This window comes from Branchiostoma belcheri, unplaced genomic scaffold, assembly GCF_001625305.1.
Source record: "Branchiostoma belcheri isolate BF01 breed outbred unplaced genomic scaffold, Haploidv18h27 scaffold112, whole genome shotgun sequence".
NCBI classification, from domain to species: Eukaryota; Metazoa; Chordata; class Leptocardii; order Amphioxiformes; family Branchiostomatidae; genus Branchiostoma; species Branchiostoma belcheri.
This window is the reverse complement of record NW_017802514.1, coordinates 348,026-370,898: the sequence shown is the minus strand read 5'-3', so window position 1 is coordinate 370,898 and position 22,873 is coordinate 348,026. Positions and strand designations below refer to the sequence as shown.

Genomic DNA, 22,873 nt, shown 5'->3' with positions numbered 1-22,873 from the left:
GTTGGGTCACACCACTGGACACTTTAGTAGCAAAACAAGTTGTTACTGGTTCACACGTGTTTTCAGCACTCATAATTTTATCAGTATTAAATTGACCATGTATGTAAAGACCACGAAAGGTCCACCCATATCCTTTTGTTGGATTTTGTGTGTGTTGCAAAATGCAGAAAAATGTGTCTTAGGATATGCATCTGCTAGTATAGAACATGGCATTGTTGTCAATAGTTCATACCTTACATGACTATTTCAAACAATAAGCTGCACTATTTATTATAATTGAAGTATTGAAGTTGTTGTTCAAGTAAAGATTGACCTGTGGGCATCAGACCTTTAAATGTTAAATGGTTCAGGGAGGCAAAGTTTTGTATGGTTCAGTGAGGCAAAGATTTGTTCGTGAAGATTTTAATAAAGTCGTTGGTCTGATTATGAACCCTTAATTGGGTTAGGTCGGCCTGTGTTAAAGCTTGGCAAGTTCATGAGAGACAAAGCCTCCTTTGATGGCCTATTTGGACAGATGGGTTGGATTTCTCTGGTATTTCTGACATGTGAATAGATCAATTTGGAAGGGAACATGTCAGAGTTTGCTTTGGTTCAGGAGGTGTGAGATTGAACAGAGCTAGTCCCAACTACAAGCATGCCACTACAGACATTATGCAAGGTCATCGTGGGCGTGTTATATGATATTTTTATGGGGTAAAATTACTTGAAGATGACATGCCAAATAGCTGTTAAGCTTCAAGCTTGGTTGGACTAATTGGTAATGTTTTAGATGGTATGTGTTATGCTCAAAAGAACAGATATGAGTACTGTATTATTGAAACCTTAGACTAAAAGATCTGGTTATATTATTATAAAGTCTGGTTATATTAGTACACTTTTGAAATAGCAATGACCATCTATTAGTATTAGTTATTTATTTAAGAAAAAAACATGTTTTTTGATATCTAGGACAGATGGAAAAGACCTTGAACAAAAATAGATGAATTATCATAATAATGAACGCTGTCATCAAAGATGGCCACCGTCGCTGTCATGTACAATACAGTGATAGAGATCTGATGGTGACAGTGGTATTCAATCGATAAAGGTACAGATAAAAACGGAAGTGCGGATAGTCTTTCTGTCTGTTTAGTTGCAATTTGGAAGAATTGAAGCTTGACATTTATATGGACGAATGTGTAACATGGCTTTTTACAAAAGTATACACAGCTGTTAATGAGTTACCTGGAGAAAACCTAGTAACCAGATAACAATGGTTGGGGGGTTGTTTATTGAGGCATTGCAAATGTTGCATTGGCGCCAGTATTGTGACAAAAATACCCACTCCTAACTTTGTTAGTTAGTATGGCTTAGAACTGTCAACTAGTGAAATAACACTTGCCATATCAAAGGTAGAAAGTACTGGGGAATTCTGATATAACTTCCAGCCTTATATTTTACATCCATCCAGTATACATGTAGTAAAATTTCACAAGCCAATTAAAAGAGCATGTATTTTTGTATCCTTGTTTGCTTTCATAACTTCATACCTGATCTATGATAAAGACAAATGTGACTTGTTTTTATTAAAGTTTTTCCAGTTGCAGAATGTTTTGATGTGCTCAGTGTTGTTTGATATTATGACCCTGTGCCGTTGGAAGTCTGTAACATGTGTTAAGAGAGCACACAGCTCACGAATGTGTTTCTGCGTACTTCAGAGGGGAGTCTGGCGCTGGCAAGACAGAGAACACCAAGAAGGTCATCCAGTATCTGGCATACGTGGCGGCCGCGCCGGCGGGAAGCAAAGGCGGCAAGTCCCAATCCACGTCCAACCTGCACGGTCCACATGTAAGTTCCTCTGCCGTTCGCGGTGTCCATGTAAGTTAAGGTTCCCTTCTCTTCGCAAGCAAGCTGTGCAACACTGGCTTGTGAGCTTTGAGATGGCATCAGACGTCCATAGTGGTATTGTACCTGTGTTGTTTTCTGTTCTGGATGTTTTCATTATGTGGTTACAGCTTGTGTGTGTACAGTATTGCTGAAGAGGCAGTAGCTTGGATTAAATGCTGCAGGACTATGGTAGGGGCAGGGATGTGCCATCATTTCCAGCTTCCAAGTTCTTTTTAGTCCCAAAATACCTAAATATTTGTATTGACATTTTTATCATTTAAACCAGATATTACACATGCTAACTCCAGATGTGTAGGCCTTATAGTGTTCTATTAATGAAAGTATAATTTTGACTTACAGTACTGAATCAAAATGTTTGGCCAAGTTGCTCACAGTATATTTTACTCATCTTGCTGGAAATGATGACATGTCTGTATGTCTGTCTCTCTCATTCGAGCATTGTATCATTTTGTGCTGACAGTCATGTCCAACAGCAGTGCTAGTATTTCTGCACAGTCAGTAGTCCACTGCACTGTAAGACCTCAGTCACTGGTTACTCAGGCTGAATCACTGTGCATGTAACTAGGCATATCTATAGCACTGCTTGAGTCATCTCTGTGCTACTATACATGTAATGTTTGACTTGCTTTGTCACCAAGAAAAAGCTCCAACAATATATTAGCCTGTAAGCAAACAAAGCATGTACTGTTAGAGAACAGTTGCAGCTTTTTAAAAATCACCTGTAGTGTAGAGTCACTTGTGTGCTTTTACTCCATTACATGTTGTGAATTTTTGCATGTTTAGATGGTAGATGTGTGTTTTCACTGTTGACCAAATTTACAAGCACTTTTGTCCTCTCCGCATTTCTCACCGTCCCCCTCCCGGTGTTGCTCACACCAATACTACAGGGTGTGTATCTGACTAAGGACGCGGTAAGTAGACCCTACTGGGCGCTGCGTCTTCTGGCTAAGTTGGCGTGCAGTGGCCTCTCCTTCATGGGTAGCTAGCTGTAAAGTAGCATGCTGTAAGAGTCGATAGCAGCTTGCTCTTTGCCAGTTAACCAACCCCAAACTCACTTGTGCCAAAGTGCCTTCCCCCCTCCCCCTTCCTTGTGGTATAAACATACTACTGATGATACAAGCCCCTTCCCGTACAGTCCAGCCCCCACTGAAACACTGTACCCACCTCAAAAGTGCTATGTTGTATCTTAATATGTATAGTATCCCGTAGAAGATTTAACAAACAATTTTCATCCCTATTAATCCTTTGTTTTTCCATCTATTTTAGCTGTGCTGAACTGTGATGTTTCTATATTTAACGCTTCATTTTCTAGCAGACTTCATATGAACCTTGCTTTGTCTTGTGTATTTTGTGTGTACCGTGAAGTTATATGCCGATGTGAACCAACTTTTTTGCAGAATTTCCAAGAATCAAGAAAATGTTACATTCACATTTTTTTCCACACATTCAAACTGCCTTTTGTTTGTATCTGAAAGTAGATGGAATTCAGAGCGGCTGTTCTCTGTAAATTTATCATTGATTTAAAAAAGAGCGTTTTGGACGATTGCAACATGTTGGACGTATGCAAGAACAGCACTTGAATTTGTTTCTACCAAACTCTTCAAGCAGAAGTTTATAAATGCGGTGGCAGAATAATATGGAGGTGCAAAACAGATAATGTCATCAACCTTTCCTGTACCATTCACCATTCTGGTGAAGGAATTTTCACCAACTTTCTATTGCAAAATTCCCAATGTTTCTTCCTGTCATGCACTACTGATAACAAGATTTCTTGGTGCCAAATCGCTGTGTCAAGTCTGTTGATGTACTAGAACCCTTATCGTACTTGATCTGATGCTAACTCTTCCCCCGGTGTCTCTTTTCATGCTCACGTCTAAGTATGGGGTTGGTTACATGTTAGTAAGTACAGAGCCATAGCCTGGCCTAGTCTTTTTCTTCCTTTTCTTCTCTGTATGTCAAACGTAAAATGCTCTGCTTGGTTCGATAATGCCTCGCTGGTGGTTGGTGGAGGGTTCTCTTATTTCTTAAATGCCTGTCGCCTGCTTATTTTGCTAAGACTTAAAATTCAGTCAATCAGTGATGATTACAAATGATCTTTAACATTATGTTAATCATATATGATCCTTAGTTTAACTTTTAATAAATTATATATAATGCAATTTTTTCCTCTCCTTTCAGCTTACTAACTGTTATGAAGCCTGCTGCTTGCATTTTTGCTGATAACCTGATGAAGAACTAATAAAAGATCATTTTGAATTTTTGCACGTCTAATTCCGATATCTCTTCTGTTGTTGACAGGTTACCTCAAATGACTTCCATCTCAGAAGTTGAGAATGGCTGACGGGTTTCCCAGCAGCCAACAACACTGTGGTTTACCACTTGTTCCGTTAAATCACAACCAAACCACACACTTTCTCTGACATTTCTCCTCTTCCAACAACATAATTTCTCCATTAAAATTACTCATTTGAGTAATATTGTTGTGCATGGTGTTGTCACTTCTTGAGACCATGGCCCAACTTCTTAATGGGCCCTGATTCTTCAAACCTCTCTTCTTTCACTTTCTTAAAAATCAATAACCAACAAAGCCAAAAACACAAAAAAGTTTTTTCATTGCCATTTCAGCATCAATTTGTTAATCATTGTTTCAGTTTCCAGAGATCCAACCATCACTTGTTGCATTATTACAAGTTCTGTGTTTGTCTGATTCTATGATTGATCCAAATTTTTACATTTTGGCAACAGCAACTCTGGAGACTACAAATGTACATTTTACATCTCCCCCCTCTACTGTGTAAAGAAATGGGAATTACCCTGATGGAAGTCAGTTGAAAATAACCTTGTTTTTTTCTTGCCTGGCTGCCCTACAGGGCACTGACAGGCATAATTACCACCAACAGGGAGAGCTGGAGACTCAACTGCTACAGGCCAACCCCATCCTGGAGTCCTTTGGCAATGCCAAAACTGTCAAAAATGACAACTCGTCACGATTTGTAAGTATTTTTCCTTTTTATGCCATCTGCTCGCTTATTAAAAAGTTTATGAAAGGGTGTAGCATTTGATGAGATGCTGTCTTTGATTGGAAAATTTACAGTATAAAGTGTAAGAAAGATATCCTAGGCTAGAAAAACAACTTGATCAGATACAGGGGGTTGTATTCAAAATTGCATGTGTATAATGAACATGTTTATGAAAGGTGCATCTGAGGATTTCGATATCTCTAGGACCGTGGAATGTGGGGTAGAGTGTCACAAGAATTGTTTCAAAGTAAGGATGATGATTTTGAGGATGATAATGATATTGTAGTGATGTAGCATAATTATTACTCTTGGTTCGGAGGCATTACTAAGTCTCTGTTGGATCAGTGATGATCCTCCCTCACCTTCAAACATTGTTTCCCACAGGGCAAGTTCATCCGTATCAACTTTGACATGTCAGGGTACCTTGCTGGCGCCAGCATCGAGACATGTATCCTTCTCTGATATCAACATCTTTATTGTGTATTGCGGCCTTTATGATGCAGTACTGTTGTTTTATTGTTATTTCTGTAATCATATATACAGATATTTCCAGTAGTATAGCTTCTCAGTGGTTACACAATTTGGCATATATAGAAATACTGTCAAAGCTTTTCAAGATAACTTGGTCTTCTGATTGTAAAAAAAGCAGTTTTTGTGAATCTAGCATTAGTGGATGAAGTTAGAGACCTTGTTCATTCTACATTGTGTAGGTATCATTGCCTATCACCTGTTGTTGTTGTATACCAAGGTTTTTTCCTTGACTCGTGTGTTCAGATCTGCTTGAAAAGGCTCGTTGTATCCGTCAGGCACCCAACGAAAGAACATTCCATATCTACTACCAGTTACTGAAGGGAGCCAATGCACAGCTGAAGAGTGAGTAGCAGAGTATTGCATTTCTTGTGTGTTGGATGGGCGTCCAGTTGATCTGCACTGCTCTGTTATCATTTTTGTGACCTGAAAAAGATATTTTTGAAAAACATAAAAAAAATAGTGCATACAGGTCTTACCGCTCCTCTTCTGAGCTTGAATCTGAAATGGGGGCTATCTTACAACAGAGATTTTGTTATCTTTCTGATATTAGTATGCCAAGAATATCCTGCATACTATTATTATACATTTTATATGTACAAAAATACCTACAAAAATATTTGGGTGCACTGGTGCACCCACAGAATAAAATTGGGTGCACAAAGGTGCACATGCACCCAGTATTTCGAGCCCTGAGACTGCAGATGGGTATTTCTTAACACTGCAGACTAACCACTTGTGTTTCCCCCCACATCACAGAGGACTTGCTGATCGAGGATGCCAAGTTCTACACGTTCCTTAGCAATGGCTACGTCCCCGTCCCAGGAGTGGACGATGCCCAGGAGTTCCAGGACACCGTCGAGGCCATGAAGATCATGAACATCCCAGAAGAAGACAGAATCGGTACGTTTGGGATGGAGTTTTTTCAACTTTCTGTTTACCTGCATAGTATCAAACAGTTTTTTGATAAACCTATGTACTGTTTTGTTATAACAAAAATGTAGTGTAAGGCCTAGGGAAACAATGTTGTGTTTCCTATTTCAGTCCTGGAAGAAATAGTGTCGGTGGGTAGGGACTATCTTTTTTCCCTCCTTTTTAAAACTTTTCTAGGTGATCTCTACTGATCCAACTAAAATACAGTTTGACAAAGTAAAATTTGAATGAGGAAACTTTATGCAGAACATATTTTCAATGTCAATGTTGGAAAACCAGTTGTGCCAACATTTCATCACTCAAATTGATCAATCAGCTTGAAAATTTATGTCCCTTGTAGGGGTCCGCACACAAAAAAAAGGCTAGGGTCGGCAGTTTTTTTCTAGGGTCGGTCGGGAAACAGGAAACAGCTTTTTTACCCTAGACCTAAGGAAAGCTCCAGTCTTTTACCACAACATCCCCTGCGTGGAGTTTTTTGTGGGATGTGAATGAAATGAAGAATGGGGTGTTATTTTGAGTGAAAGTGTTGTCCCTTCTGTTCCTCAGCTGTCATGAGGGTGGTGTCTGCCGTGCTGATGTTCGGTAACCTTCAGTTCAAGCAGGAGCGCAACACCGACCAGGCCATATTACCAGACAACACCGGTATGTTTACCTTTCATAAATCATCAATGCTTAACCTCTCATTAATATGCCAAGTAAGACTCTTAAAAATAAGTCTGGTGAAGTCTATTTACTAAATAATCAATTAGCCTTTCTCATACTGTCTTTCGTTCCTTCTGAAATTTGACTTTCTACCGTAGGTTTTTCCTTTTTTTTTGTGTTACATGAAAAAAGTTTCCAACTCTAGGATTGAAGTAGAATTTGGTCTTCTTGGGAATAACTGTGTTTCAAACAGTATCCCTAAAGATAGCAACTTTTTCCAGCAGAAGAATCTACTACAAAGTTTATTATGTAAGAGCTTATCAAATTTTTTATATATTCATCAAGAGTTCGACCCACTACTTGACACACATTGAACACAGGAATGTGTGTGTGTAACATCAAAAGCCAGAAAAGTGTTTGGAAGTAGATATGATGTGCCAATTATAACATGGTTTACTGTGTGTCTCCCTCCCCACCAGTGGCCCAGAAGGTGTGCCATCTCATGGGCCTGCCTGTGTCCGAGTTCACCAAGGCTCTGCTCAGGCCACGAGTCAAGGTCGGCAGAGACTACGTCCATAAGGCTCAGACCAAAGAACAGGTAGGTGGTCAATGCTGCTTTCTTTCAACATCATTGTTCTTTGGGAACAGATTTTGATTATCTATTGATAGTTCAGCTGCTGGCCTTGATAAAGTGTTGTCTGTTACAAAGGAAAAACATGGATAGGTAGAAGGACATGTCCATTGTGTAAGCTTGTGAAAAAAAGAAAATGGCAGTAGCTGCAGATAGAACCCCATGTCTGAAAGATTTTCCAGCAAAAGAATCACGAAAAAAACTTTTATAACTGTAACAGACATTTGAAACTGGCAAGTATCACTGATGGGCGTTTGTGATGTCTGCTCAGGTGGAGTTTGCTGTGGAGGCCCTGACCAAGGCTGTCTACGAGCGCATGTTCCGCTGGCTGGTCCGGGCAATCAACAAGTCCCTGGACCGCACACGCAGACAGGGAGCCTCCTTCATCGGGATCCTGGACATCGCTGGCTTCGAGATCTTCCAGGTACAATATCTTAGTCGGCCATCTATATATATTATGGTGGGTTGGCAGAAACACACAAGTCAGTGTTGAATCAAAGCTAATGTTGTTGTCCTGGACTAGTAAGTGTCACACGATCTCACAGAGTGTAGACTTGAAAGTGGTCCTGAGGTAATTGAGATTGTGGTTGGGAATGTCTCATTAGATACGCATGGACTCCAGTATGCAAATCAGTGAGCTCATACCTGTGACTTGAAAAAGACCATTGACCAAAGTTAAGATCATAGCAACTATTAGTTGCAATGTGAATATCTAGAACACAGCAAAAATCTTAACCTTTTTAGTTTGATCTTAATTTACAGAGAAAAACAAGTAAAATCTGAGATTTTATACCTCCGGGCTTTTTATTGTATATTTCTATATGTTGTTTGTTATGTATAGTTGATGGTGTTGAATTTTATGTGTTAGCGTTCCTGGTTGTGTTAACACAGGTCAACATTTTCATCTGCAGCCCATAACATGTACCCATGAACTTATGAAATTCTATTTAATCTGCCGCAATGAACTCGTAATGAAACTCAGAATGACAACCGGAACCGTTAAATCAGACGTTAAAAATAACGGCTGAAGTAGCAAGCCATCCTTATTGTCACTTCCTCCATTTTCCGCCAATTCTTCGTATAAATCGGGGAAGTAAAGGTCTGAATCCTCGGTAAAAATGCACGCCGAGAACGTCTGAGACCGTATACCGCGGTATTTGTAAGTTAGTAGTCGTAATATACGCCGAAAACATCCAAAACAAAGATTGCGCAAGAGTACGTTGACCCCTGACCCATTGACCAACCCGGAAGTTGCTGCCGATCATCCTGTGAACGCGTACTAAAAATACCCTCCAAACAACATTTGTTGCGCCTCGCATACAGAAGATGTATGTGCACAACAACAATTGTTGCGCGCCGCAAGACTAAGAATTTATTGAGACCCGTCACCCTTCTGTGCGACTGTGGACGAGACCGACTATATCTGACACACGCAAAAGATCGACGGTCGCGACCCATTTTCTCACTCAAGGGGTGTTCTGGGGCCATCAAAAGGCTCCATTTTCACGCCCGAAAACACATATACAATAAAAACAAAAGAACGTGCATCATCTGCAGCCCGATAGCAAAACATATACCGAGTCTCAAAAGAATCCGTCCACTCAAACGCGAGGAATCGCTGCGAACGTGAAATTCTAAAACTCTCACAAAGCCCTTCCGCGGAAGGATGTCTCCTCCCCCGGAGGCAATGACGGCAGTTATAAGTGGTAGCACACATATTTTCGCAGCTGATTTAAAAGGATTTAAAAGATAATTTTATAGAAACATACTTCAATCTGGCACTTTTGTCCCTGCTAACAAGATTTTCTGGGTGTGATTTCAGCTGAACAGCTTCGAGCAGCTGTGCATCAACTACACAAACGAGAAGCTGCAGCAGCTCTTCAACCACACCATGTTTGTGCTGGAGCAGGAGGAGTACCAGCGCGAGGGCATCGACTGGAAGTTCATCGACTTCGGTCTGGACCTCCAGCCCACCATCGACCTCATCGAGAAGGTTGGTTTGTTTGTTTATTAAGATCTCCATTAGTGTGGTAAACTCCATACTATTCTTCCTGGAGTCTAGCAGCATAAATAAATTGACAACAATAATAATAATTACTTTTAGCAATAATGATAATGAATAAAACACACAAATTATGCTGAAATTATAACAAACTTGAAACAGAATTAGCATAGAGAAATAAGAGTGCCTTTGACCTTGACCTTGCTCCCTATTCTTATTGTCACAATAAAAATAGATTTGACAAGAAATTAATGTAGCAAAAACTTGGTTTTGAATCTATTAGAAAAATAATTGCAGAAGACAGGTAACAAATTGCTCAGATTGCCACATGACGTCTTTGGCAGGACGTTCCGAAGTTTTGTCGTTGCTCTTCGGCGACCCTTCTGTGGATGGATTGTGGTTAGAGAACTATTTTCGGATGTTGTCTGTTTAGAATTCTTGTACAGAGTTGAAAGACAACCACTGTAACCCTCGAACCAAATTCCTCGCCGAGAAGGAAACATCATCCTGAAGATGACTTCCGTCACATCTGCAAGTGCTTACGTGCAAGTCATAGCGTACAATAGGAGGCATTCAAGTCATTTCCTGGGCAGTAAAGCTAGCCGATCAGGATAATTGACAGGAACTACCTCCTAATGCAATATAGAAGGCCAAATCAGATAAGACTTCCTATCCCAGCAATTTGAAGACAAGTCAGCTGTTCCCTGGTCACGTCAATCCTTGTTTGTTTTACTTCCATGATTCGATAGCTGGCAGGTAATGCAGGGGCTTAAGGTTTAGGCTTGGTGTTCACTTAGGTGGAATAACCAGATAACCTTGGTGAGATGGTAGGGTAAAGCACAGGACCAGCAAGCACCCAGAGCCAACAGGTAACCATGAGCCGTTTGTCAACAAAGAGAGCTGCAGGTAAAATGTTACCACTATAATACCATGCTAACCCACTAAACTTCCTCCTCCATGTCTGAGTTTTCCCCAAAAATTTTGTTAAAATTTACGTTAGACGAACACTGCAAAATATTTTCCGAAGTATTGTCCCAAGGCTGTTTCCCAGAAGGTACCTGGTATAAAGTTTTACCTTCAGGAGGAGGGTTGCTATTTTAGCACTGTTTGATCCACAACAAAGATTTCACCTATTCTACCCATAGAATTTGAGATTTAGAGGTACGTTTCTGCAAAGTCAGGATAAGGTTTGTCCATCCCTGCTGTGCAGTTCCACAGCCCCTGGGTGTGCCTGCCCTTTTGTTTGATCCCCACAGAGGTTTCACCTATTCTATCCACAGAATTAAAGATTTAGATGTTTCTGCAAAGACAGGAAATACTGTCTTAACATTTCCCACCCCTGCTCCAGTGCAATGCCCAATGGTGGCGAGTTAGCCTTGCATTCGGTACGTTGCGAGTTCTTTGCACTCAGCATCTGGGTAAGAGGAATAGTAGACAAGCCTCCTGCTGTAGTGGGTGCCTAAGGCCAATGAAGCAGAGATTATGAATATGAAGTTGACTGGATAATGTGTAGATTTTGTAATGTCTCTTTATTTAGTTATTATAATGCATTTTGTATGACTGCAATTCGGGCTAACCAGGCCTGCGAGTTCCTTCCCCAGTGAACTTGAAACTTGATCGGTGCTGCCCTATGCACCATGAATGGTGTGGAAAAGATTTTGACCCCTGCTGTATTATCCCCTAGCCCCTGGGTGTGCTGGCCCTGCTGGATGAAGAGTGCTGGTTCCCCAAGGCCACCGACAAGTCCTACGTGGAGAAGCTGGTCACCAACCACTCCACCAACGTCAAGTTCGCCAAGTCTGACTTCAGGGCCAACGCAGACTTCAGCGTGGTCCACTATGCAGGAAAGGTACTGGCTCTCTGGTGTTTTTGAGATGTTTCATAAGAATCAGAATAAACACTTCTTTGTAGTTAAAATTTTAACTTTACCTATAGTATTCTAATGGACTTAATCCAGAGAACAACTCAATTTGTACAAGTGTCATTCCTTGAGAAAGACTGGAGTTGTACAGTTGAAAATTTGGATAAGTTAAAATATCTTGTGTTACAGTTTAAACTTAAGGCATAATGACATCTACCAACACATGAACTTTCAAGATAATTTGTACAAGTCATTAATTACAGTACAGTAAACAGTACCATGATACAATTCTAGATTATCACATTCAAAGCCAACAGCCATGGAGAAATTAGCACATAAGGTGAACATTTTTTACCATCTATCTTGTATGCAGTTTGTCAGGATAGTCATGGCTATGTTTGTCAGAAAACTGACCCTGGGCACTGTTTCAGGTGGACTACCTTGCTGACCAGTGGCTGATGAAGAACATGGACCCACTGAATGACAACTGTGTGGAGCTGCTGAAGAACTCTTCTGATAACTTCATGGCCACCATCTGGAAGGACGGTAAGTCTACAACTGTTCAAAAAGTCCCTTTGTATAAAGCAAAATGAAGCTGAGAATCAATGACAAGTGAAGCTTATCTACCTTCCCTATAGAAAATGGCACAATGGAGAGAATCGTTGTATAAACCATTGCAAGGCATACGTGTGCTGGCAAAAGAGAAGATTCTGAAGAATATAGTATGACAAGTGAATCATTGTTTTCCTACTTGAACTTTACTAAAAATTTTACTTCTTCTTTTTCATTTTCTTCTATCTGTGCAACTTTTAATAGACTGTGTTACTTATGCTTTTGTCCTAAATAGTGCTTTTTCTCTTCCTTAAATCTTTCTTGTTGATTAGTTTTAGTCAGATTGTTCGTATTTCACTTTACTTGTATAGTGCTTGTTTTGTATGAAGTTTTCTCTTCCTTTTCTCCTTTCTTTCTCTACAGTTGCCTTAACTACACCCCGCTCCTCTTTTTTCATGGACAATCCCTTTGTACAAGGCAACCCCAAGAAAATTAAAAAAGGGTCCAAACACGGAGGTGATGCATTTGTGGAAGTGAGAGTTGGCTCCTAACCTACCTTCCTTCTTAACCTAACCATAGCATGGCTTGTCTGCAGGATGCAGGGTGGCATGTTCCATGCATTGGCCAGTGGCCAGTTGAATCATGAATTTTTGTATGCATACATTTGTAGTTATTCATGATCATTTGAAAGTGCAAAATTAAATCAATGTCTTATTCTGTAAAGGTATGTTGAAAATGAATTTCCGCTTTGATTGCAAATACGGTTGAACAATCAGTCATAGTAGGGCATTGTCTACTTCAGTGCAGGCAGTATGTTTACAAGTAGATGCTTTATAGTTTTAGTCCGTCAGAAAAAAAATTGCTACAGCTTTCTGTATTTTTTCATGCACATTACAAGCTCTTGACACATTGGTAAAACAATAATTTCCTGTTTTAAAGAATAAAAGACATTGCAGAAGCAAAGCAACAGTAATGCAAACATCACATCAATATTCTTCAGCATCCTTTTTTCTGTTCTTTCCATCTGTCCATCTCTGTTTCTTGGGTAGAGTGTGTCTGTCTATTTTCCATCTGTTGGTCTCACCGCGAGAAGATTTGGTGTTCCTCTCAACCAAGGTACTCCAACTTTCACCAACCTCACCCTTTATTCTCTTGTGTCATGCTTTCTTCTTTGCTCCTTCTTTCTTTCTTTCATCTCCACACGCATTTTCCTGTTTTATCACACACCTATACAGAAGTTTTGTTCAGTCACAAATAAAGATCAACTTGAAGCAGACGTTAATTCATTTTTACACGTCAAAATTAGAAAATCATAGGCAGTGTCTGGACAGTTTTGTGTTCAAAACAGAAAATAATTGATACGGTACTGATATTACTCAGATACTTTCTTTTGGTGTAAGGTACACATTTATTTGGCAGTAAGAAGATTTCAATACAGCAAGAAAGAAAATTCGAAGGTCAGAAGGTGTGTGAGATGGCACATATAAAATCCAGCTTGTGAAGTATTGCTTGACTGACTTGAGGTTTTGTGTTAAACCCATAGCCACCGGCATCATCAGTATGAGTGAGGCCCAGGCAGCAGACACCGCCTTCGGACAGTCCCGCATCAGGAAGGGCATGTTCCGTACCGTGGGGCAGCTGTACAAGGAGCAGCTGGCCAAGCTGATGGAGGTGCTGCGAAACACCAACCCCAACTTCGTCAGGTGTATCATTCCCAACTATGAGAAGAAGGTGGGTCACGTTAACCAGTTGGTAATATCAACCAGTCGTGTGGGTTATTGAGAAGAGGTTACAACCTGTTTATCAGATTGGGGGTCAGACTCCATATAGGAATCAAATTCTACCGTAAAGTCTTCATTGCCAACTCATTCTTGTCTCTGTGAAAATAGTAAAATCTGAACTGAAGTTTCGCTGTACTTCTCTGATGCCTGTCTGTTTTTGGATTGCTTTGACATTGGTGCATCATAATTGCTGTGTATTATGTATCATCCTTTGAAGGAGAGAAGAACAGGTAATTAAGAGATGGACACCTCTCAGGGACACCAGTTATGTTCACCGGTAATGTCACTACTAATCCCTAAACCACCAACCTTTTGCCAAAAAATAGTTACCCAAGCAACTGGATATTATTTTGACCGTTTCCAAAATCATATCCAGTTCCTTGAGTAACTGTTTCTTGGCGTCTATTACCCGGATGTCTAACCATCGCCAACACATCAACCTTTTGATATAATTTGAACCGCTCCTGTTTTTGTCCAGGCTGGAAAGATCGAGTCCCACCTTGTTCTGGACCAGCTGCGCTGCAACGGTGTGCTGGAAGGCATCAGGATATGTCGCCAAGGCTTCCCCAACAGAATCGTGTTCCAGGAGTTCAAACAGAGGTGGGTCTCGCTCGCCGAAAACAGCGGGGTACACGCCTACACTACGCTGCCTTTGAAGGTCAAGGTCCAACATTTTTGGCATCTACTCATAACAAATTTCTAGTAGAAGAATGTCCAGGTTGTTTGTACAATGTCACAATGAATGTGAAGGGACAAGGTGAGAAACCTAGCTGACTACAGCTGGCACAAGCGTACAATCTAAAGAAAAACAAAACTAGGGACCTTACATTGCGAAAGACGCATGGAATTTGGGAAATCTAATTAAATCATAAGTCAAGTATGTCTGTGAAAGTTCTGACAAAACTAACACCTACCATACGATAGAATATGAAGCATGTCCTTTGTGACAGACAATGGCAACTGAATTCCTTTCAATTTATGTAAAATGACGTGTGTCAAAATATCAGTTTCAAAATGAAATGAGGATGATGGTGTGGGATAGATATTCTTTTGGTCGTTAATAATTAAATTTGTCTCCGTACTAGATATGAGATCCTGACTCCCAATGTCATCACCAAGGGCTTCATGGACGCAAAGAAAGCTTGCCAAAAGATGGTAGGTTCTTCTTATCTCTTTTCTCTATCGGCCTGTTTGCATGGGTAGTGCAATGCCTGCAATTATATATTTGTTCGTGTGATGGACAGCATTTGTGAACTCTTTCCATTTCTTGTTTGTTGGGTGCGCATGTTTATGTACCTTGTGTTGTGATGCTGTGAATTTGGATATCATGATGAGTTCATTGCACAAATAGATATTGCTTATCCAGAGAGGAGCGGCATTTGTCCTGCATGACATATAAAATAATTGATTGCACATCTTGTTATTGATGATGATTATGGATGATTGATTGAACCCACACGTGTGTGTATATGTGCCTGTGTGTATATAAGTCTAAGTCGTCCAACGTGGACAAGGAATTCATGGATGCCAAGACGGCCTGTCGGATGATGGTGAGTCCCGTCTAGATCTGGTGGTGCGTACGGCACGAAACTAAACCTGCCTGAAATACCGGAATGTTTAAGGACTGTTGCCAAATCACCCGTGCTGACACGCATGTCTTCACTGTGTGTGTGTGAGAGTGAATGTAGGCCAGTGGTATAATAGGGAGATACCACAGCTGTTAATGAGACTAGCCCTTCTTATAATTGACACTTACTGAACCACCTGATGAAATAATTTGGCTAACAATTTATTCTTAATGTATACCCAAATAATTGTCCGTTCTGAAAGGGAAGTCAAGACTAGAACCAACAGTAAGGTAACAAGCAGTGAGGATTGTTGTGTTTTAGTTATTGACAACAAATAAAACTTGCATGAAGTTACACCAATAAATAAATAAAAGAGTATAACTCTTGTTGAGTCACATTGTCCAGCGGAGTCATATCAAACAGTAAATCATAAAACTTGCTCAGAAAAAATCATCCCAGTAGCTAGAATTCTCAGTATTGTGTTGATTATCATGTGATCTTTTTGCCAGTCCCCCTAAAATATTAACATGTCAGGTCACAACTCGGGTACTTCAGCCAAACAAAAAATATACATGTACTTGTAAAAAGCTATACAAGATTAGAAAGTCTACGTTGTCTTAAAGAAAAATCTCCAAGTTGCCTCCATGAAAAAGGAAGCCCATCCCCTTTATGTATGGCCCCAGAAACAGTTTCAGCAGTTCATGGCACAGCCAGATTTGCGTGTTTTAACCAACCTCCATCCCTTCCCTCTCTCCCTGCAGATCGAGGCCCTGGAGCTGGACCACAACCTGTACAGGATCGGCCAGAGTAAGATCTTCTTCCGCGCGGGCGTACTGGCTCACCTGGAGGAGGAGCGAGACATCAAGCTAACCGACATCATCATACAGTTCCAGGCTGCCTGCCGTGGGCTCATCGCCAGGAGGTAAGCATATATTACCTGCTATACATATAGGGAAGGTTGCACAAGTAGCTATTTTAGGTTTATCTTCATATAGAGTTTACCTCCTGGATCCTGAGAATGAGAATTCCTGGATCTTTATTACAAACAAAGTAGCCATGTACAAAATGTATGTGTCTTGGCTCCATTTGGTGACGCTGAAGAAGAGTGACAGATGTCACTCAAATCTCCGTAATTCCGTAATCTCCGTAATTTATCCAGTAGTAGAGATTTGTCCTATATTAATTATTATTAAATACTATCAACCTTGATGCCTAACCTTCATCAATGTACTGTGGTAGTACTGGTAGTGATAATAGCATTTTAGTCATGTTTTAAACTAAAAACTTTTTGAACGTTAGTATACTGTCTCATTGTTTTCTGTTACTTCCAAGTGATAGGTAGGTTTGTATAGATAAGCTGCTGTTAACAGCATCATGATATGATCTTTGACTTCCTTGAACTAAGGAAGGCATCAGATAAATATTTTGAAGAGGTTTGAGATTATTTAAACATTTACATCCTGTGAAATTTGAGTTACAGATTAAAATATACAGGAGAGAGTGAACTGTCCCAATATTTCTGCCCTATACCCAACCTGTCATGTTAGAAAGCTGAGATTATAAAATCACCTGTGGTAAATTTACAGTTAACATTTATTCCCTCATGGATAGTCAAAAGTACCACTTTGATATGCTTGATAATGTAATTTAAAGAATGATGTCTGGTTGTTTCTTCATATGATCTAAATAAATAATACACTTTTACAATGCAAAAGAAACAATACTTCACTCCTTTGGCTTAAAGTATCAGATGTAACACACACTCAGTTGTAACAGAATCTGGAAAGTTTGGAACTAATAGTCCAGAACATTGGCTTGGCACACTTACAGTGGGACACTAAATTAGGCTGGACAAAAGTTGGGAATGTGAGGAGGTTTCCCCTACAGGCCAGCTGTGAGGAATGTGTGGCTAACACATAAGCACAGTCCTCAGGAATGCTGGGGGAATGTGGGGGCTGCAGAAGGAGGGTTCCACCAGATTTCCTCTGTAGTAACACCAGGAATGCCTGCTCCTCTTGACCCAGACACTTCCTGTTTAGGACTCTCCCTCTCACCACAGGAACTTCTTCTCCATGTGGAAGAAGATAATAGAATTTCTGTGTACCTGTTGTACTCTAAATGAACTTTTGATGATATCAGCAACAACTCAGTTGCAAAGTTTTAACATGTCAACTTGTATATAGACCACACCTGACATGATTTAAATACCAGAAGACAGAGACAATAAGATATGACCTGACATCATTAAATGACTTGAAGGACTTCTGTTTGTGTACAACTAAGCAGAAACAGCAGTTTAAAAAAGTGCCTTCCTGCATCAAGTGACACATAAGGCTAATTTTGGGTGAACAGGAACAAGTTACATGAAGAAAATTAAACTGTTCTCCAACTTAAAAAAATTCACTCACCAGAAGTTTTTTTTTAGTTGTAGTACAGTTTAATTTTCTTCATGTATTTTACCAACTCAGATGAACTTTCATGCTAGGAACAAGTTACCTGTGGAAGTTTTTCTGACCAGCACCACTTGTCCCTTACCTCACAGAAACTACCACAGGCGTACTCAGCAGCTGAGCGCCATCAGGATCATCCAGCGTAACTGTGCCGCGTACCTCAAGCTGCGCAACTGGCAATGGTGGAGGCTCTTCACTAAGGTAACACTGTCATCACCATTGTACATTGGGGTATATAGAAAACCCCAGTATGGTCATATTTTGCAACCAACTGTTAAAGAACTTCTTCCTTGTTGTTACAGGGTTTCTGTTAGTCAATAATAATTTTAAATTGAAAATTTATTGTTTGAAATATATTGGTTCCTGTGGCAGCATTTGGTTCTATTACCACTTGCAGAAATAGAATAACTGTTTCATCTTCTTTTTTTTTTCAAAAAAATCCCAGAACCAAGGAATTGAATTTGTATGGCCTAACTTGCACAGTTACAGTTTGCCTTAGAAAGCGGACTGTGATGACAACATGACAAAAGGGAAATGTCTGTAATATCAAGCTTTTTGTTTATTTTTCTTGAGGTCTTCCAATCTCCAACCTCAAGTTTATTAGAGCTAAAAAAGTTTGAGTAATCAGATATTCAGAATGTTATGTAATACCTTCTACCAGTCCATAAAGAATGGAATTGTTTGGCCGGTAGTTCATACTAAATATACATGTCCTTGGAAGCTTTGAGATAGTTGACAGAAAAAAAAAGATCAGAATGATGCCAGGGTACTGTTGTTGGAAAAAATAATGCGGTTCTTTGGGAAGAAAAACTAATTTATGTATTAGTTTAAGTTGGAATATGCACACGTTTACAGTTCCACAATTTTGAAGAGAAGAAAATGTATGGTTTTTACTGTACATGTAGCTGGCATTCTGGGCATGTGTACTTTGGCATGCCTCCTGTATCACCATGACCTGCACCCATGTAGACAGCCTCTCCTTTACTGATGACCCCCTACAGAGATACATCCACATCACACATACTCCAAACCATTAGGCACTCACCATTCCGAAAAGACATCACTGGAATAAATCTGTACGAAAGCGGAATTTTCAAAGCAGGAATGACAGACAAAAGTGGCCGTTTTGGGAGGGGTCAGTTTATGGCCTGTCCATTTTTGACATCGTCCTGTGTTGGAGTTGAGACGTGACATAACCTATGCTCCGCTGCCCCAGTAAGTGTGGCGGCCGGCAGAAATGCGGAAGGGATGACAAAGTTTTGTGTAGATCAGTGCACCGTTGGGTCTAGCGGCAAGTTGCGATATGGTGTGAGTGGGGAACAGATGTAACAAGATGCCGACGGTCCCGTGTGATGGTAACATGAAGTTTGTCTGCAACAAGTGTTATCGCCGAGAACTGACTGTCATATGGGTAACCAGTGTCTTCTTTTTCATGTAGAATCTGTAGGGTATCCTGTGAAAAGAAATGCCATGAGAACCAAATATCAGGTCTTCATTGTAACTGTGGATTGTAACATTTCATTTCAGTGTGCAGTAACTGTGGAGTATGAGTCCCCAAGGAACATGTCATATTTAGTAGATGATCGTCATCTTGGCTAGGATTTCTTTACACGGACCAGTGTCTCTGGCTAGACAAATATTTCTGTCTGTATTAGGCAGTGCTGTTTATTTTTGCATGGCCTAACCATTCCACTGTGGCTTTGGAAAGATCTTTAACTACATGCCAGTTTGATCCAATAAAATATCTGTAAGAAAAGAGGAATGTTGATGCTCTGTATTGGGTATGTTGGTGATGTGAATGTAACTGAAGGTGACTTGAGGTTACTGTAGGTTACTTAAGATCACACAGTCAATCAACAATTGTAATTTACCACAGATAGAGGAAATGTCAGAATGGAGCACTGTTTAAAAGTCAATTAATAAGATCTTACGAAAAACTGCTATTATTTCTTTTATGATTCACATAGTTGATAACAGCAAATAAAAATCCACATACACCTACATGTATAAATAAACCCAATACATGTACTGGTAGAGGTTAGGTACAGGTGCACATCAGAAATACCTGCACAACCAGCTATACAGATACAGATACAGAAGCTGGTGTGTTACACTAAAGGGTACTTTCACCAGCTATACGGATACAGATAAACGTACAGAAGCTGGTGTGTTACACTAATGGGTGGTTACACCAGCTATACTGATACATAAGCTGGTATGTTACACTAAATGACTAATGGGTGGGTACACCAGCTATACAGACACAGATCCAGACCAGAAGCTAACGGTGTCTTGTCTGTGCCCCCCTCCCGTCCCCAGGTGAAGCCCCTGCTGCAGGTGACTCGCCAGGAGGATGAGCTGGTCCAGAAGGAGTCTGAGCTCATGAAGGTGAAGGATGTGCTGACCAAGAAGGAGCAGGACATGGTGGAGATGGAGCGCAAGCAGAGCCAGGTAGGTCTTTAAGAAGTAAAAAGTGAAAGTTACTGTGAACCAATTTGGCTCACTAAAGACAGGAACAGGTGGGTATTCAGACTTAAGGTCTTGTGGCTGTTGTGGTTTAGAAAAATATTTTTTTAATGAGGTGAAATGTTCAAAACATTCAAGCTAGATATGAACAGTAATGCGTCAGTACAGTTACTCAGCAGATGTGGGTGAGTTCGGTTTGCTACTATAATAGATGGAAGCATCCAGATGTTGCTCCTATTTACATTTAGCGATGTTGAAAAGTAAGTAGTAAAGGTAAAACTTTTGTTCCAACACAAAAGGGAAATGTTCTCACCTAGAGCTTTGGACCAGTCACTCGGGTCTTCTTCCTCAGTAGTGAGGGTGAACTTACACGATAGTATCACATTTAGTGAGTTTAAACTTTGATTAAATCGTGTGGTGTTTTTGTTATTTAGCTGCTGGAAGAGAAGAGCATCTTGGCTGAGCAGCTTCAGGCGGAGACAGAACTGTGTCAGGAGGCTGAGGAGATGAGGGCCCGTCTGTCCGCCAAGAAACAGGAGCTGGAGGAGATCCTGCATGACCTGGAGTCCCGTATTGAGGAGGAGGAAGAGCGCAACACCGGCCTGCTGCAGGAGAAGAAGAAGATGCAGCTCAACATCCAGGACCTGGAGGAACAGTGAGTCTGAAAACATTGTCTTCTCTGGCATTAGTTTGTACATTATAATATTTTCACTTGTATTTTTTGTGCCGTATGTGTGTTATTTTACCATGTTATATGTTAAATGTACATTTTTATACATGTATAATGTATGAACCCTGGAAGAACAATGAGTGTACAAACTATATTTTTTTAAAAATGTATCAGATTCTCTGTGACTAGTTTGTTCATCATGTTTCTTTCGTTTGTGTATGATGTAAATATCATTTTGTGCCATATGTGTGTTCTTTTACCATGTTATTTGCTATATACATGTTTTTATTTTTGTATGAACCCTGGAAGACTAGCCATATTTAGGCTAAAGGGTATCATAATAGAGATAATAGAATACAATCTGGTCTGTAGCTTAACAAGAAAGCCAAATGACTGTAGTATGCTTTCTCTGTGGCACTATAATATCTGTTGTCTGACATTTGTATTGGGAATCTCCTTGAGTTTTGGCAATGTAGCTGTCAGGTTTACCATATTTAAGTAGGTACCTGAGGATTAATCTCTTTAAGTTCTTTATGTTCAGGCTGACAAATTGTTGCATTTTTTAACCCTAGACTGGAGGAAGAAGAAGCTGCCCGGCAGAAGCTGCAGCTGGAGAAGGTGTCTGCTGACTCCAAGATCAAGAAACTGGAGGAAGACCTGGCATGCGTGGATGACAACAACCAGAAGGTGGGAAACCAGCTAAACCAACTTTACTGTGATAAAAAAAGTTGCAGCAGTAATTTTGAACATTTCGGGAATATTTTGCAGAATGTTTTTCTCGTAACTATGTTTTGAGAACATCTGAGCACTAAGGAAGCCCTCAAAATCGTAACAGTTGTATTTCATTTCATTTTTGATTTCATTTATTTATTTTACCGTGAGATACACACTCAGGGCAAAACCCTGTTTTTCCGTAGTTCCTGGTAACGCTAACATTAAAATACACAACTCGTAAAACAAAATATAACTCATACTAGTCAGAAACAACAAATTATACATGCATAAGAACTTGTCTAGGTAGCTAATGCATACAGGTAGCTGTGGACTATTCATTCATGATTGTAATTGTGGAGTATTCAAGTGAAGAAATTATTTGTTGGAGGGGGGTGTTGTTTTGTGTTTGGACTGCAATTTAATATTTGTTTGAATGTTTGCTTGTGTTTCCCTCCTCAGCTGTCCAAGGAGAAGAAGAGTCTTGAGGACCGTATGTCTGAACTGGCCCAGGCCCTGGCAGAGGAGGAGGATAAGGCCAAGCAACTGTCCAAGATCAAGAACAAACAGGAGGCCATGAGCAAGGACATTGAGGACAGGCTGACCAGAGAGGAGAAGGTGAGGCCTGGACTGATGTACTGGAATCAACAGTACAAAATAAAAACAGGGCATTCTGCAAAATGTACAATAAGTGCTTCGAGCTCATGTATGCACATGTCACCAAACAAGCAGACGTTACATTTTCTAAACAAGATAAAATCACAGGGAATCTCACTGACATCTACTGTATGTTCTAGCTTGTGGCAGTGATTGGCATGACATGAAAGACATTCAAATTTGACATAATTTTATATTCATGGCTGGTGATAGCTGTTCTGATATTTCATGTTGACATGTCCTTCCAGTTTTGTTTCTTGTGAGTTGTGCTGAAAGAGAATGTGGTCTGTGCTCTCGTATAGTCCTGTGCAAGCACGTCTAACCCTCGGAAGTCTGGGAACAACAGACTATAAACCGGACAGTGAGTGTGAGTAATGTGAGTATGTAAAGATTAAATTTGTTTCTTGCCCACCACTCCAGAACCGTGGAGAGTTGGAGAAGCAGCGCAGGAAGCTGGAGATGGAGCTCGGCGACACCAAAGAGCAGCTGTCTGAGCCAAGCAGAACCTGGACGA

General features: G+C 40.3%; 1 protein-coding gene across 1 annotated transcript in view; it reads left to right on the top strand.

Moving 5' to 3' along the window:
• LOC109461513 (myosin-10-like) overlaps positions 1 to 22,873 on the top strand; it is a 60,559-nt gene that overhangs the window by 21,522 nt on the left and 16,164 nt on the right. The window contains exons 4-26 of the mRNA XM_019757895.1: positions 1,698 to 1,827; positions 4,758 to 4,880; positions 5,292 to 5,355; positions 5,682 to 5,780; positions 6,195 to 6,338; positions 6,915 to 7,010; positions 7,490 to 7,608; positions 7,913 to 8,065; positions 9,464 to 9,634; positions 11,328 to 11,492; positions 11,936 to 12,050; positions 12,480 to 12,589; positions 13,106 to 13,172; positions 13,600 to 13,787; positions 14,316 to 14,437; positions 14,923 to 14,992; positions 16,167 to 16,327; positions 17,948 to 18,056; positions 20,175 to 20,306; positions 20,756 to 20,976; positions 21,564 to 21,678; positions 22,165 to 22,320; positions 22,780 to 22,835. Of these exons, the coding sequence (XP_019613454.1) occupies positions 1,698 to 1,827; positions 4,758 to 4,880; positions 5,292 to 5,355; positions 5,682 to 5,780; positions 6,195 to 6,338; positions 6,915 to 7,010; positions 7,490 to 7,608; positions 7,913 to 8,065; positions 9,464 to 9,634; positions 11,328 to 11,492; positions 11,936 to 12,050; positions 12,480 to 12,589; positions 13,106 to 13,172; positions 13,600 to 13,787; positions 14,316 to 14,437; positions 14,923 to 14,992; positions 16,167 to 16,327; positions 17,948 to 18,056; positions 20,175 to 20,306; positions 20,756 to 20,976; positions 21,564 to 21,678; positions 22,165 to 22,320; positions 22,780 to 22,835 (2,886 nt within the window). The remainder of the gene's footprint in view (positions 1 to 1,697; positions 1,828 to 4,757; positions 4,881 to 5,291; positions 5,356 to 5,681; positions 5,781 to 6,194; positions 6,339 to 6,914; positions 7,011 to 7,489; positions 7,609 to 7,912; positions 8,066 to 9,463; positions 9,635 to 11,327; positions 11,493 to 11,935; positions 12,051 to 12,479; positions 12,590 to 13,105; positions 13,173 to 13,599; positions 13,788 to 14,315; positions 14,438 to 14,922; positions 14,993 to 16,166; positions 16,328 to 17,947; positions 18,057 to 20,174; positions 20,307 to 20,755; positions 20,977 to 21,563; positions 21,679 to 22,164; positions 22,321 to 22,779; positions 22,836 to 22,873) is intronic.